The sequence below is a fragment of the Sinohyriopsis cumingii genome, chromosome 3, assembly GCF_028554795.1.
Source record: "Sinohyriopsis cumingii isolate HCF-2022 chromosome 3, ASM2855479v2, whole genome shotgun sequence".
In the NCBI taxonomy this organism is placed as follows: Eukaryota; Metazoa; Mollusca; class Bivalvia; order Unionida; family Unionidae; genus Sinohyriopsis; species Sinohyriopsis cumingii.
Window position 1 is genome coordinate 129,718,332 of NC_142963.1, and position 13,569 is coordinate 129,731,900.

Consider the following 13,569-nt stretch of genomic DNA (forward strand, 5'->3'; position numbering starts at 1 on the left):
AAGGGAGGCAGGCATAACCCACAAGAGTTCCAGTTTGTGTGTACTAGGTAACTTGTATCTTAAACATGCATTAATAAAACAGCGCTAATCAAATTTAATTTAATACCCAATTATGTTAAAGAACCCATGTGTAAACAGCTGCCATCCTGACAAAAGACTGATGTTGTGACAAGCAGTATGACACCTCTATCAGTGTCACAACTTCTGTTGCAATAAGAACTTTAATGGTTAAAAGTTACATAAAAATTGTACACTGTGCAGCTTTCAGTTTTATATTCATGACTTTAAACTAATTTGCAGTATTTCTTTTGCATCACTGCTCTCTAAGTGTGCAAATTAGAACAAATTTTGCGTGATTCTCTCACCCTGGTAGCAGCTATGGAATTAACCTGGACATTCAGCCTGCCAAGGATATATCTGATCTGGCCCATTATATTTACCTGTGTGCACCAATGCAGAAAATCCCAAACCAGAATGTTCAGATCAATCCCCACCCCCAACATCTGAAGAGGCAGGCGACCATGGTAAAGGTAGGAAACAGATGGACTCCCTAACTATACAACCTGGTGTCAATGCAGATTGTTAAGTTCCAGTTTTTCCACTGGAATTTCTGCAGTGAGCCATTGTCTTTTGTACCAATAATGCCGGAAAGACAACTTCATACAAGATCATGATTTGTTTCAAGTCAAACTGAAATAGAGTGCCATTGGACTAAATGGGCCATCTGCAAAGGGGGCATAAAAATGTGGCAGAGGAAAATGGATCAACTGCCACATTCCTCAGACTGACGAGTTGCTAAAATTCTTAAAGAAATTTCGACCATGAGCACAATACATCCTGTGGACAACTGACAGAAGCAAACAATTCCATGCATAGATGGAAAAAGTGCTGAGCATGCCCAGACAGACAAAATGCTGAGACAGAATCCAGTCTGTCATGTCTTAATTGACCATAAACTCTAACTGGCTCAAAAGGGAAAGAAGGCTGTTCTCTAGATATGCTGCTCCAATATTGACAAGGTCAACTGGAAGAGAGTGACAATACAGTTGATGATCCTGGTGAATGCCCATTGGCTGATACCAAATGGGATAGCGTGAAGTTGGTAAATAGTTTCTTTGAAAGCAAGCAAAAGGATTTTGAGTTACGATGTATGCATAGGGGACATGAAAATATGTGTTAGTTAATTCTAAACTGACTGCTGCAACTTCATCCCTTTGTAAGAAAAGTCTGGCTGCTCTTGCAGTCTCCATTTTGAACTTTAATGCAGCTATGTACTTGTTAAATCGACTATGCATTTGTGAGCTAGCGGAGGTCTATGACTGCTCTGAGATTCCAGTTGCCTTTGGATACTAGTAACAGCCTGGAGCAAAGCCCGAGATTTCAGCTTGAGAACTATCACCACTACCCAATAATGATTAGACCTTCTTCTATGAATTACCCACCTTCTCTAGATTAGAAGGGGAAAGCAAAAGGGGAGAGGGTTGGATAAACAAAATCCAAACCCGTCCAAAACAACTTGGATAGCCCATTCGTTTTTGGGAAGCAGGTCAATCAACACAATTCAAAAATGAAAGAGTATGGTGACAACCAAACAGTTGTCTGATGGCAGTAAGAACAGCAAGTCAGTGACGGCTGTTAGGAGGTTTGGAGGAGAAACCTTGTTTCTTTCCCCATTATTAAACTGCCTCCAGAATTGAGGGTTTTGATGCTTTCAGAAAAGAAAGCTGGACTGTGGTTAAAAATGTGTTGCCTTTAAATGGTACAGAGCCTATTATCCTGTCTCATGAGTTCCAGATTAGCCATGTGTGGAGCATGTTAATAACATTGGTAATCTGGACCATGTGTGGTGCATGTTAATAACATTGGTAATCTGGACCATGTGTGGTGCATGTTAATAACATTGGTAATCTGGACCATGTGTGGTGTATGTTAATAACATTGGTAATCTGGACCATGTGTGGTGCATGTTAATAACAATGGTAATCTGGACCATGTGTGGTGCATGTTAATAACATTGGTAATCTGGACCATGTGTGGTGCATGTTAATAACATTGGTAATCTGGACCATAGATTATATGCATGATTGCTTCCTGCTTTATTGGTCAGCAAAAATTCTGCTAGCAAAGTCAAACCTGGCATAGAGGAAGTAGCATACACCTTTCAGACTAACCTGGAGATGCCATTCATGACATTTGGACTGGTCCTACTGACTGCCACAATATTGTTTTCCAAGAATGGCAGCCCAGTGCATAACAGTAATGAATGTGTGTGGTACCAGCATGACAAGAACAATGCTGATACTTGACTTTCTGAGAAGAAAGCCCTGAAATTTCCTGGGTCCAGTATTTTGTCAGTCAGGTTGTCAAAGATTTCTTGTCCTATGCTGACTGTGGAAGAAGACAGAAAGATAGAAGTGTATTGTCATCTTGCAAATCCACTGAAGCCTTGACCTTATAAGTCTGGCTTGCAGCTGATGGGGCTGGGAACCCAGAATCTACTCTGCAGATTTACTCCATGACTGTTTCAAAACTTTATTCCGCCTCTTCTGTGGGACTGATGCATTACAAGTCATCAAGGATATCCCCACACTCACCATGGGGTTGTCCCCCTTAGGTATTATGTGTCCATCAGAGTAAAACATCCAGGGCAGCTCAGATTGAGCACTGCCATCATCCCTGTGTGTGGTTTGGTATATTCCCAACAGCAGTTCCATCAGCGGTCAGACAAGTGCCTCCATTTGTCTTGCTGGTATGAATTGCCAGTATGTGTGCTGACTGGTCAGCTCAACTATGAATCTGATGGATGTCAACCGGATGTTGGCTGAATGGTCAGCTGGATAGCCAGCTTTGTAGCCATCTCGTTGGCATGTCCAACAAAATCAACAGACTGGCTAACTGGATCACCACATAACTCCATCTACATGCAAGGCAGGTCCCATGTGTGTCCTCAGTTGTCTTAAACCTACTGCGTTTGATGCACTCTGTCATCGTCATCTATGATTTCTGAAAGACAAGACAAAAAATTGGAGCAAAAAAACAATCCAAAAGCATTTACCTATGCATATATCAAAACACATTACTTAATAGGTGAAGAAATGCCAGCAGTTTGTGAAAAAACAACCAACAACATGCACCAATGATACTGCATTGGAGTATAAGGTCAGAAGATAAAGACAAATTCCATGAGTGCTAAAAATGTACATAAATATAAAATTATTTTGCAAAATATTGATTGCAACATGTAGAAAAAACATTACACTTAATACTTTAATGATTTTATTGATGGATGGTCAATAATACTCAAGATATAACTTGGAATATGATGTACATTGTATCCAGAGAAAGCTAACCTAGTGGTAGTAAGGGGATTTAATATGAAGGTATATGAGGGTTTATTAGAGTAACTTCCCTTTAGCAACATGGTTTATAGACAGGAAGATGACACCCTTTTCAGCTTTCTGTGATTGCTGGATTTGAGAGTGAGGAGAGCTTCTGTCCTAATGTAAATGTAATCTGGGAAAGTATTCAAAGCAGCAACATAACTGCCTAAAATAATTAGGCACAAAAAATGTTTCCAGTTGGCCAACTGTCCGTTTTTTGTTGCCAACCCCAGCACACAAAATCGATTTGTGCATCTAATTGAGCTGGTTTAGCCCAGCACTTGGTACATTATATAGACTAGTCATGATAATATATATATTGTTTAAAAAATTAAAAACTACCTACCTACCATAATTTTATAACCAGTGCAATAGAAAAAAATGGATATTTCTTTCTTTGGCCTTAAATGTATGGCCCCTTTGTAATAACAGCCAATATTTGGACAGAATTCATACTGCAGGTCAAGTATGGCGATGAACTGAAATACTACGTGCTTTTAGCTCTGAAATGAATATCACAAGATGAAGTTTGAAAAATAATGTGTGAATTCTTCATCTATCAAACATGCAAAAACTCCCAGATGGGAGGGTTTTACTTTCAAGATGAGGAATGTCTCCTGTCCCTCCCATCATTCACTGAAATCTCCTGTTTGCAGTTTTTTTTATACTAACAAATTTTTTTGTTTTCCAGTTGATGGGAAATGTTGCTGCCAGTGTAGTATATTTATAGTAATCCTGCCTGTTACCATGTGACTGTAAGCCAGCTTGTGCATAGCAAGTCCATTCAGTTGCTGATTTCAAGCAGCATAAAACAATGAATCCTTTGATTCTGTTGGCATGATTGGTTGACTTCAGTGGGTTTTTTTTAAAAGTTTGTCAACATGGACTGTACTATGTGTCATCTGATGTAATTTGGAAAGGATTAGAGATTATCTGATTATGGTTGGATTACTAAAGAGCTCAAGCAGCCAAAAAAAAACACAGGGTCAGTTCATCTTTGGTGCTAAGTTTGTAAAGATGACTACAAGTGCATTATCTACCAACACTGAACAACCAAAAGCTACCTAACTGAAATATCACAAAATTTGATGATGGATGTTAATGGGAACTTCAGTGGTTGGACACAAGTTCAAAGGACATGAACACACATTGTGCATTTCCTATAAAGATGATTTTAATGTCTGCTAGTATGACATTACACACCATACAGCATATTAAAACAGTAAACACTACAACAAATATGCCATCACTGAAATCCACATCTGTGGATCCTGCATCAAATGTAAATAAATATATAGTGCCAACTCTTCCAAGACACTGTTTGCTAATTTTTTGCCAAACATAATCTCCCATTTATGGTAATTATTTTTCAGATCTATCAAGATAATGTTCCCTGACTTGAAAATTGCACAAAAGTCCTCACACAAATGGACAAAAACTACACACATAGTGACCCAAGCTTTGGATCCTTAGTGGGATAAGAAATTCAAAGACATGTGCCACAAAGAAAAAGTCACCATTCTCATTTGATAATCTCCCTCTTTTGAGTCAAAATGTCCAACAAAACTCCCAATTTATCCTAAGCTGACTTCTCAGTTCTGTCACATTTATCATAAAAGTATAGTTTTAAAAAAGAAATGAAACTGAAGCATACTTCTGTGTTGTGAGAAAACTTTAAAGAATTGTTTAAATAATGTAAATGCGGATTCTGCTTCTACAGTACTGACATGTAAAAACAATGATTCCTTCCTCTATCCATGAAACAAAGTACTGACATGTAAAAACGATTCCTTCCTCTATCCATGAAACAAAGTACTGACAGGTAAAAATGATGATTCCTTCCTCTATCTATGAAACAAAGTACTGACAGGTAAAAATGATGATTCCTTCCTCTATCCATGAAACAAAGTACTGACAGGTAAAAATGATGATTCCTTCTTCTATCCATGAAACAAAGTACTGACAGGTAAAAATGATGATTCCTTCTTCTATCCAAGAAACAAAGTACTGACAGGTAAAAATGACAATTCCTTCCTCTATCCATGAAACAAAGCACTGACATGTAAAAATGATGATTCCTTCTTCTATCCAAGAAACAAAGTACTGACAGGTAAAAATGACAATTCCTTCCTCTATCCATGAAATCAAGTACTGACATGTAGACACAATAGGGTTCCTTCCCCCATCTCCAAAATTAAGTACTGATGTGTAAAAACAAGGGGATTCCTTCCTCCAAGCACAAAATTAAGTAATGGTGTGTAATAACATGAGGACCCCTTCCTCCAAGCATGAATTTGAGTTATGATGTGTAAAAACAAGAGGACTCCTTTCTTCAAGCACTAAATTAAGTACTGATGTGTAAAAACAAGGGTATTCCTTCTTCCATCCGTAAAATTAAGTACAGACATGTTAATTTTTTGTAAAGAAGAAATGGACAGATGAAAGTTGGTGATTATTATAACCAAGACTCTCACAAAAAAATGCACACTGATCATTTTTTAATAATGATGGATTCTTTTGATTCCAGCTATATAAAAATGTCAATTTTTCAACAAATCACAAGTGACTGTCATTAAGAAAATGCATACTAATCACTTTCTTAGTATTGATGGATTGCACTGATACCTAGCTAAGTAAAAATATCAAATTTTAAACAATTCACAAGTGACCATTCTTAAGCTGTGCAAAGCAAATTCTACACATGGCAAGTTGTAAGAAATTTCAAAACAAGAAATGTAAAATGACTAAAGTATGAACATTTGTATTACAAAAAAGGGCTTCTGGGTTAAATAACTCTAATCAACATAAAGTTAGTGATCAATATAAGTCTTATCTTTTTGTCCAATTCCTTTATATTCTTTAGACAGTTTAATAGTGACATCATGAAAAGGAAACATTATTCATAATGTAGAAATTATTTAGTAAGAGGACATGGAGGTCATGCAACATTATTATTATGTCTTTTCTCCTCGCGTCATTTTTTCTACATCAGTGTTGCACCTAGAAATCCCAGGGCAGGGGACACAATTTCCTCCATTCTCCAAATCTGGGTGGTGATGGCACACAACATTTTAATGGGATAATGGAAAAGAGTAGCTAGTGTTTAATGCACTAGTGGTGCCAACAAAATTACTGTTTATCTGCTTCAACAGTTTTGCTGCTTTTACTTTGTTATCTGCACTTTGCTATCATCTTTACCTTGGACACTTACATTATTGTAATAAACATTTAATCAAATATTCAAGTACATATTAACATATGTGAATATCTGATTCATCTTAAATGAGTTGCATTATGGGAATTTTCCATTCCAGATGTGTGCTCTCATTCAGCTTTAGTATACACTCATTATATACCAGCATTTATTATAATAATTCCCATTTTTTTCCAAAGTTATTTTTCTTTCCAAATGAATAATTCTCTGATTCAATGACAAATTGTGTATTTGCGTAAATTAAGTCCCTTTTGTCCTTAATTCAACATTGAAATAAATTAAATCTCTGCCACTGAAAATCTGGAATGGAAAATCCCATAGTGCAGCTCATTTAAGATGTTTTTTTTACTTTGTATTCTAGGAAAATAAAATTATTTGTTGAGTTTTGCAAAGCTTAATGCTTCTCACTCTTTTCTATGACTTATTTTAAAACCATAGAATCATAATACCAGGCCCTAAATAATCAGACTTCAAAATACTGAATTTAGGGTGAGCTGTTTTAATAATCTTAAAGTTAATTTAATGTTGTCAATGAGTATGATTTATGTCACACTGTACCTTACCTGCATAACCTGACAGGCAGAGTTTTCCAAACAAACGACTTAAAAATTCCAGACTGCAGTCTCTGGACTGTTGAACATATGTCCTTGCCTCCCTCAGTGCCAGATAGATGTCTGATGCAACCAGACTGACATAATTCTTTGGAATGAAAATATCACTGAAAAAAGAGTGTTTTCACAAAATAATTCCTTGTATGGAGATGTGTAGTGTGCTAAGGAAACTTCTGTGATGAATAGAGCAAAATTAGGAATGCAGAAATTGTGGATTTGTAAATAAACTCTATTTTTCCAAGGGGTCATGACAGAAAGATCTGAAAACTAATTCTTATGCTTTATAGTTTGGCATGTCTGCTTTATTTGCTGTACTGACAAAATTTATCTCTCAAGCCAGGCTAATCCAACCCAGAATACCAAACTGGTAAGACACTGCTCTTTACATTTCTCTGGCTCTCAGGACTGACATGTTCCTGTGACATGTACAATAGCTTACATGGTTTAGTTAGCCTACTGTAATGAAAGAAATGGTGTTATATCTGTCTATAGTACAATGAAATTAATTTTTTTTTTAAAAATGGGACCAGTGGCATATTCTGATTCTGCTAGAGCTAAACAAAACAACATATAGATGACATACACACTGAGACAAGTCAAATACTCTAAATGAATTATTCTAAATTTTGCTTCAACCAAGTTTGATCTTTAACAATTTCACTGTATATACCATGTACTCAATTTACCTGGTCTGGTTCTTGAGCTTGTTTGCCATGACATGAGGCAGAGATGAAATTTTGCTTGCCAGTTCATCCCATAATGCTGACTGCTCGTGTTTTCCCAGTGTTTTATCTATATAATGTATATCTGGCTCTAAACAGAGACCACATTCCTGAACAATGATGCTATACAGCCTGTGCCTCTGTAGTAATTCTTCCAGTAGTGACGTACACTTGTTTAGATTAAAACCATATCTGAAGAAAACAATTTGACACTGATCAAATAAATAAATAAATAAATAAAGCACTATTAAATTACCAATGCAAAAATGAAATGTGCTAATGGGTCACAGATGCCCTCACAGGTGTGCAAACTGACCTAAATGCAAAACCAAAATTAAAAGTCAGACTAATGTATCTACCAAAGGACATACTGATGACACTGTGTGGCTGAAAAGCATACAACTACAAATTTACATTTGTAATATTCTGAAAAAATGAACTGCACTAAATAAAACAAAATTCATGAAGCTATTAATATTTTATAGCTCAAGCTAATATTTTCCACTTATCTTTCACAATTTTGTTATGTTGATCAGACAGAAATATATGCATCCACAAAAGTACCTAATATAGATTAGAACTTCGAAGGTTGCAAATTGTTATTTAAATTTAATTTGTAGTTGGTAGTTTTTTCACAATGATTATATATGTAATTGTATTTTGGACTTGACCTTGTCCAAAATCAAGATCACTGTCTACCTGAGAAGTAACTTTTATTTTGGTGAACAAAAATGTGCATAGCTAACATTTCTGTAAGAGTGTGGGTTGAATATTAGGATCATTATCAATAGAAGAAAACGTTTATTTGGGTCTAGTTCTAGAACACTGATATTCCCCATAAAAATCCTAGCCTACCTGATGTTTACCACATCCTTATTATAATGTTAGTAACAGATTTTATCTTGCAAACCAGCCTGGAATGTTCTAGAATGGAAAATGGCCCTGAGAGGTTGAAATATTGCAAGAAGCCTCTATCTTTAATCTTAACAGACAATATTATTTTACACACAATTAAAATTTCTGGGCATTTATTTTATCATCATTATAACTCCTTTTCGACAGAAGAAGGAGAAGTGAGAGCTGAACAGGGGGAAGTGGGAGCGAAGCAGGACACATATAGATATGCGTGTGTGTGTGTGTGTGTGTGTATATATGTGTGTTGGTTTCATTCTCTTATTTGAATTATGCTCTCTATTTCCCAATATGCACTTTTGCATTTAACATTGATTCTAAGAAATAATTTATTTTCAAGTAGAAAATTTTCTGAGTTCTCTTTATATTATAAACACATTTTGTACATGTTTAAAATTCATATTCATATGGATTGTATTTTGGCAATTTGACTTAAAAAGAAATCAATAGAAGCTACACATTGTAATGAAATTTAACTGAGTAACTAGATTGCAAGTTAGTACAAATGCTTAATCAATTACCCTTAATCAAGAATTTTTCTTTTTACTTTCTAAAAGTTAACTATAAAATGGCAGTTGAAAAGATTTATCAACTTGTTTGAAGCAACCCTTGTACCATGTACATGACACGTCTTTCAGATCATACTGCACTGCCAAATTTCTTTGGTGCTGATCAAACTTTACCATAACTATTCATAGACAACACACTGAAGAATTAAAGTCAGTACATGTATATGAATGAACAAAACCCTTTTTTTGAACCGAACTGACACAGCCAACATGCAAGTGCATCTGCTTTTAGAAAGAGGGGTTTTCTTAATGTAACCACTCAGTTTATAGCTTCATTGCAACAATCCATTGATGATAGGATTGCAAATATAAGGTTTTATTATTTGTCTACAAACTTGGTGTGATGTTTGGCATTGGTTAAATAGTATTTGCTTTGTATTTTTTTTCTTCTTCATATTTTCACAAAAATGAGTGAACTCAGAATACAACCTTGACCTTACAGGGTCTCGAATTTCACAACATTAGCATTGTCCCATATGTTTCTGACCTACATAATAGCATTTAAAGCTACTTCTTCAATAATGTAATATTTAGACTCTGCTTTCTATGAATTATATATTTTCCTGACTACAGTTGCCCAATGGTTTACAAAAATAGACAATCTAAGAAATCTCAAAGTGGTACTTCTCAGACAAAGCAATGTCTGCCATTATTTCCCTATGGTAAGTTCAATTACGGTTTTAAAACTGAATTTTATGAATAAAATAATTTACATGTAACTGTTAAAATATTTATATTAACAATTCTAATCTTAAAACACAAACTGCTATTTGCATACGTTTAAGTTTCAAAACACAGTTTGTATGTGTTTATCATCAAAGAATAACTTGCAGAAATCAGGCAGTAATAGTTGCTAACTTACTCATGAAAGGGTTAATCGTCAATCAAAACACATGCCTGTGAATGTGTAAGAGTTTTTTTGTCTGTGCGATTGATATAAACACCAAATGTTTGATGGCTTCAAGTGTACATTTTACAATGAGTTATAACACTGGAACCAACCTGGCCAAGGTAAGGGAGCATTTAAAAAAGGATGGTCATTCAATGTTCCTCTACAATATCAAAGTGTGAAGTCTTTTTCACTTTCCTAACAGAAGAAGGCAAAGTTTACATATTTTAGGCAACTTAGTCACCCACTTCACATGGTAGTGTGACCCATGATTTATCACGGTGAAATTCTTTTTACTACTAATTCTCTTTATTCTAATCAGGGTGATAAAAGACAATCATTAGTTGACTCACAGGAACAATATCATGAGATCTCCTTTTTCTTTCAGAGGGAAACCTGAAGTACCAACATGTTATTTTGTGAAGAAAAAAATGGTGTCCTAGCAAATTCCATTTATAGAAAGAGCAAAGGAAATTTTGGCATTTGTGACTCCAGATGGACTTTAAAAATACATGATAACATCTGGTACAGAAAAAATTGAGATGCTTACATTGAAGACACTATAAGCTACAATGACACCTGGAAAGACCACATGGAAACCATCTGAAGTTCTTTGATCAACTTAACCAAATCAATTTAATTAAAAGTGATTTGTACATTTTTAGTTTATCTTTGGACACAGGCAAATAAAACTTATATAAGTTAAGGTAAAGGGTATTTCATATTTTCCTATGCCTATTTGTATGAAGCAACTGATGCAATTTTTGGGTATGGCTGGACATTATCAGAAATTTTGCTGTAATTTTTCCATAAATGCTGAACCCTAACCAATTTGTTTAGTAAGAGAAAAAAGTTTTATTCAGAAAAACGTCAGGAGGCTTTTGATAAGTTTAAGCCATACTCAAAGAGTTCTTTCAGTTCCAGATTTTAATAAATCACTTACAATGTCAGTTGATGCAAGTGATGTTGGGGTTGGTGATGCAGGAAGACAACAATTGCATGGATCATCCTAAGTACTATTATTTTTTTTTTAAATATGAAAAAGCACCAGATAAGTTATTCCACGACCGAGAAGGAATGTCTGGCTTTAACATGGACTTGCAACACTATAAGGTATATGTTAGTTCAGCTCAGTGATCATGACTCCCTTACTTTCATTAATAAAATGAAAACAAAAATAAAAGGTTGTTACGATGGACTCCCAATTTGGCAGGATAGTATTAAGCACCACTACGGGAACCAGACTGATCAAGAAAACAAAAAGCAGTGACACATTACACCGATTTTTCGCATACACATGATGGTTGTTGAAACAAGTTGAAACCATCTCTTACATGTTGGACATTTTGAAAATAAATGTTATTTAAACAGAATAATGAACTTCATTATAAAAAGCGCTATATTAAAAATTATTATCGATGTGATTTGTAAATGAGGATTCAGTCATTAAACAGCCCAGTTCCCCAATGCCCCTCCCCCAGTTTTCTCAATGTCAAAGCTAATTTCAATTTTTACAGGTCCCTAGCACCCTCGCTTATAGTGTGGTCTATGTTTGTGGACCCCCTTGTGCATGACTTATCAAGGGAGAGGTGTACTGATATATCATCATATGTTGCTGATAAAGAAGTTAGTATTGAGCACAAACTAAATATGACTTTCAAAATGTTCAAAGAAATGTTTGTATAACAATAAACTTAGCATGAATTAACAGAAACCTAAATTAATGCTATCTCCTGCTTATCTGATCAGATTGATGGGCAGTGAAATGAACAGAACTATGCTTAAATGTAAATGGAACAAAAATTTAAATTGTTAAAAGTGCCAAAATGTTTGGTAAACCGTACTGATAATACTTACCCTAATTTACCTGCTCAGAAACACTCTTTATAAAATGAAATAGGAATTATGAAGGTTTTATGTCAGATCATTTGATACAGTTAATAAAATGTCATATACTGCTGTACAGTGGGGAGAACCACATAATTCTTCTTAACTGCAGAGACTATAAGCTTACAGTATAAAAGCACCCAAGATGACTTCCAATATGAAAGATCAAACCTTTTTGACACTCTTAGATGGATGTCAATTATGGATTTTAAAACATTCTTTTATTTAAAAGTGTTTTCTTTACTAGAACTTAATAAAAAGAAGAATTTTGATAGCAGTTTGCATGCATATGTGTCTTTTACATTTTGCACAAAATGTCTTTAAAATCTATGATAAATTGGGATGAAAGGTCAGAATATGTTAAATAATTCCTTTTAAAATAATAATGATAATAAATAATTCAAATAATTATGCTAAATAATTTTGAATTAAAAGATGTCAAAGATGTATTTTAAAAGGGAAATATTAAAATTCCATTTCACATAAAACTGATCCATTTCATGTCATTTCATAAAAGAATTCTGCTGCACATGTAAGACTTACCTAATGTTAACCTTGATGATTTTTACTTATTAGATGTAAGTTTTTCTTTAATTCCTGGGCCATAATGTAAACCAGCTACAAGATAATGACAAATAAAGATTTATTATTATTCTTAATATTACTAACACAAAATAAAAATTAAACATTCTGCACAGTACAAAGATACTTACTTTGCAGATGATAGAAACCAAAATGTGTTGCAGTGTAACAAATCTCCAGTGTCATTCTGTATACAGTACTAGGGTATATATATCACATATTTTACTGAATATAACCAACAAGCAGCATGAAGTCAATTAATAATAATAATAATAACGATAATAATAATAATAATAATAATAACGATAATAATATTAATTACCCTAGGTCTGAAACAATTTGACATAAACTTTGGAATGCGACCGTCACATTTCCATTTATAAAGTAGCCATCAATATATAATAGAACATCATCCCTAGACATTTCTCTTAGTTGGTCTACTGACAGTCTTTTGAGAAGAAAATCTGCAAATCTCGCATAGTGAAATTTCATAAATATTGCTTTTGCATCAGCATTTTGTGACAGGACATGTGCAACAGAATCAAGTTTTGTTGTTGATGATGATAATGGTGATGACGATAAAAAACCATGTATTCCTTTTAACACCTCAGTCACGTCTACAGCTGATTTACTATTAAGAATTGCGTATTCAGCATTCTTCACATAAAGTTTCACTTCAGTCTCAAGTTGATTTTTTACTGCCATTACGGATTAGTGACAGTTGAGCATTGCACCAATGTTTATTATGGGGGCTGACATATTGAAATTATAACGAGGCTTACTCTGTCTGGTTCCCTTTCCTC

General features: G+C 34.6%; 1 protein-coding gene across 2 annotated transcripts in view; it reads right to left on the bottom strand.

Moving 5' to 3' along the window:
- Positions 1–13,548, bottom strand: part of LOC149803835 (telomere length regulation protein TEL2 homolog) — an 89,116-nt gene extending 75,568 nt beyond the window's left edge. The window contains exons 1-3 of one of the 2 annotated variants that reach the window (XM_089953652.1): positions 13,089–13,548; positions 7,892–8,119; positions 7,158–7,312 (exon numbers count right to left, since the gene is read on the bottom strand). In XM_089953652.1, coding sequence (XP_089809778.1) covers positions 7,158–7,312; positions 7,892–8,119; positions 13,089–13,471 — 766 coding nt within the window. In that variant the 5' untranslated portion in view covers positions 13,472–13,548. The remainder of the gene's footprint in view (positions 1–7,157; positions 7,313–7,891; positions 8,120–13,088) is intronic. The other variant, XM_089953653.1, reaches the window with a different exon arrangement.
- Between the last annotated feature and the right edge of the window lie 21 nt (positions 13,549–13,569).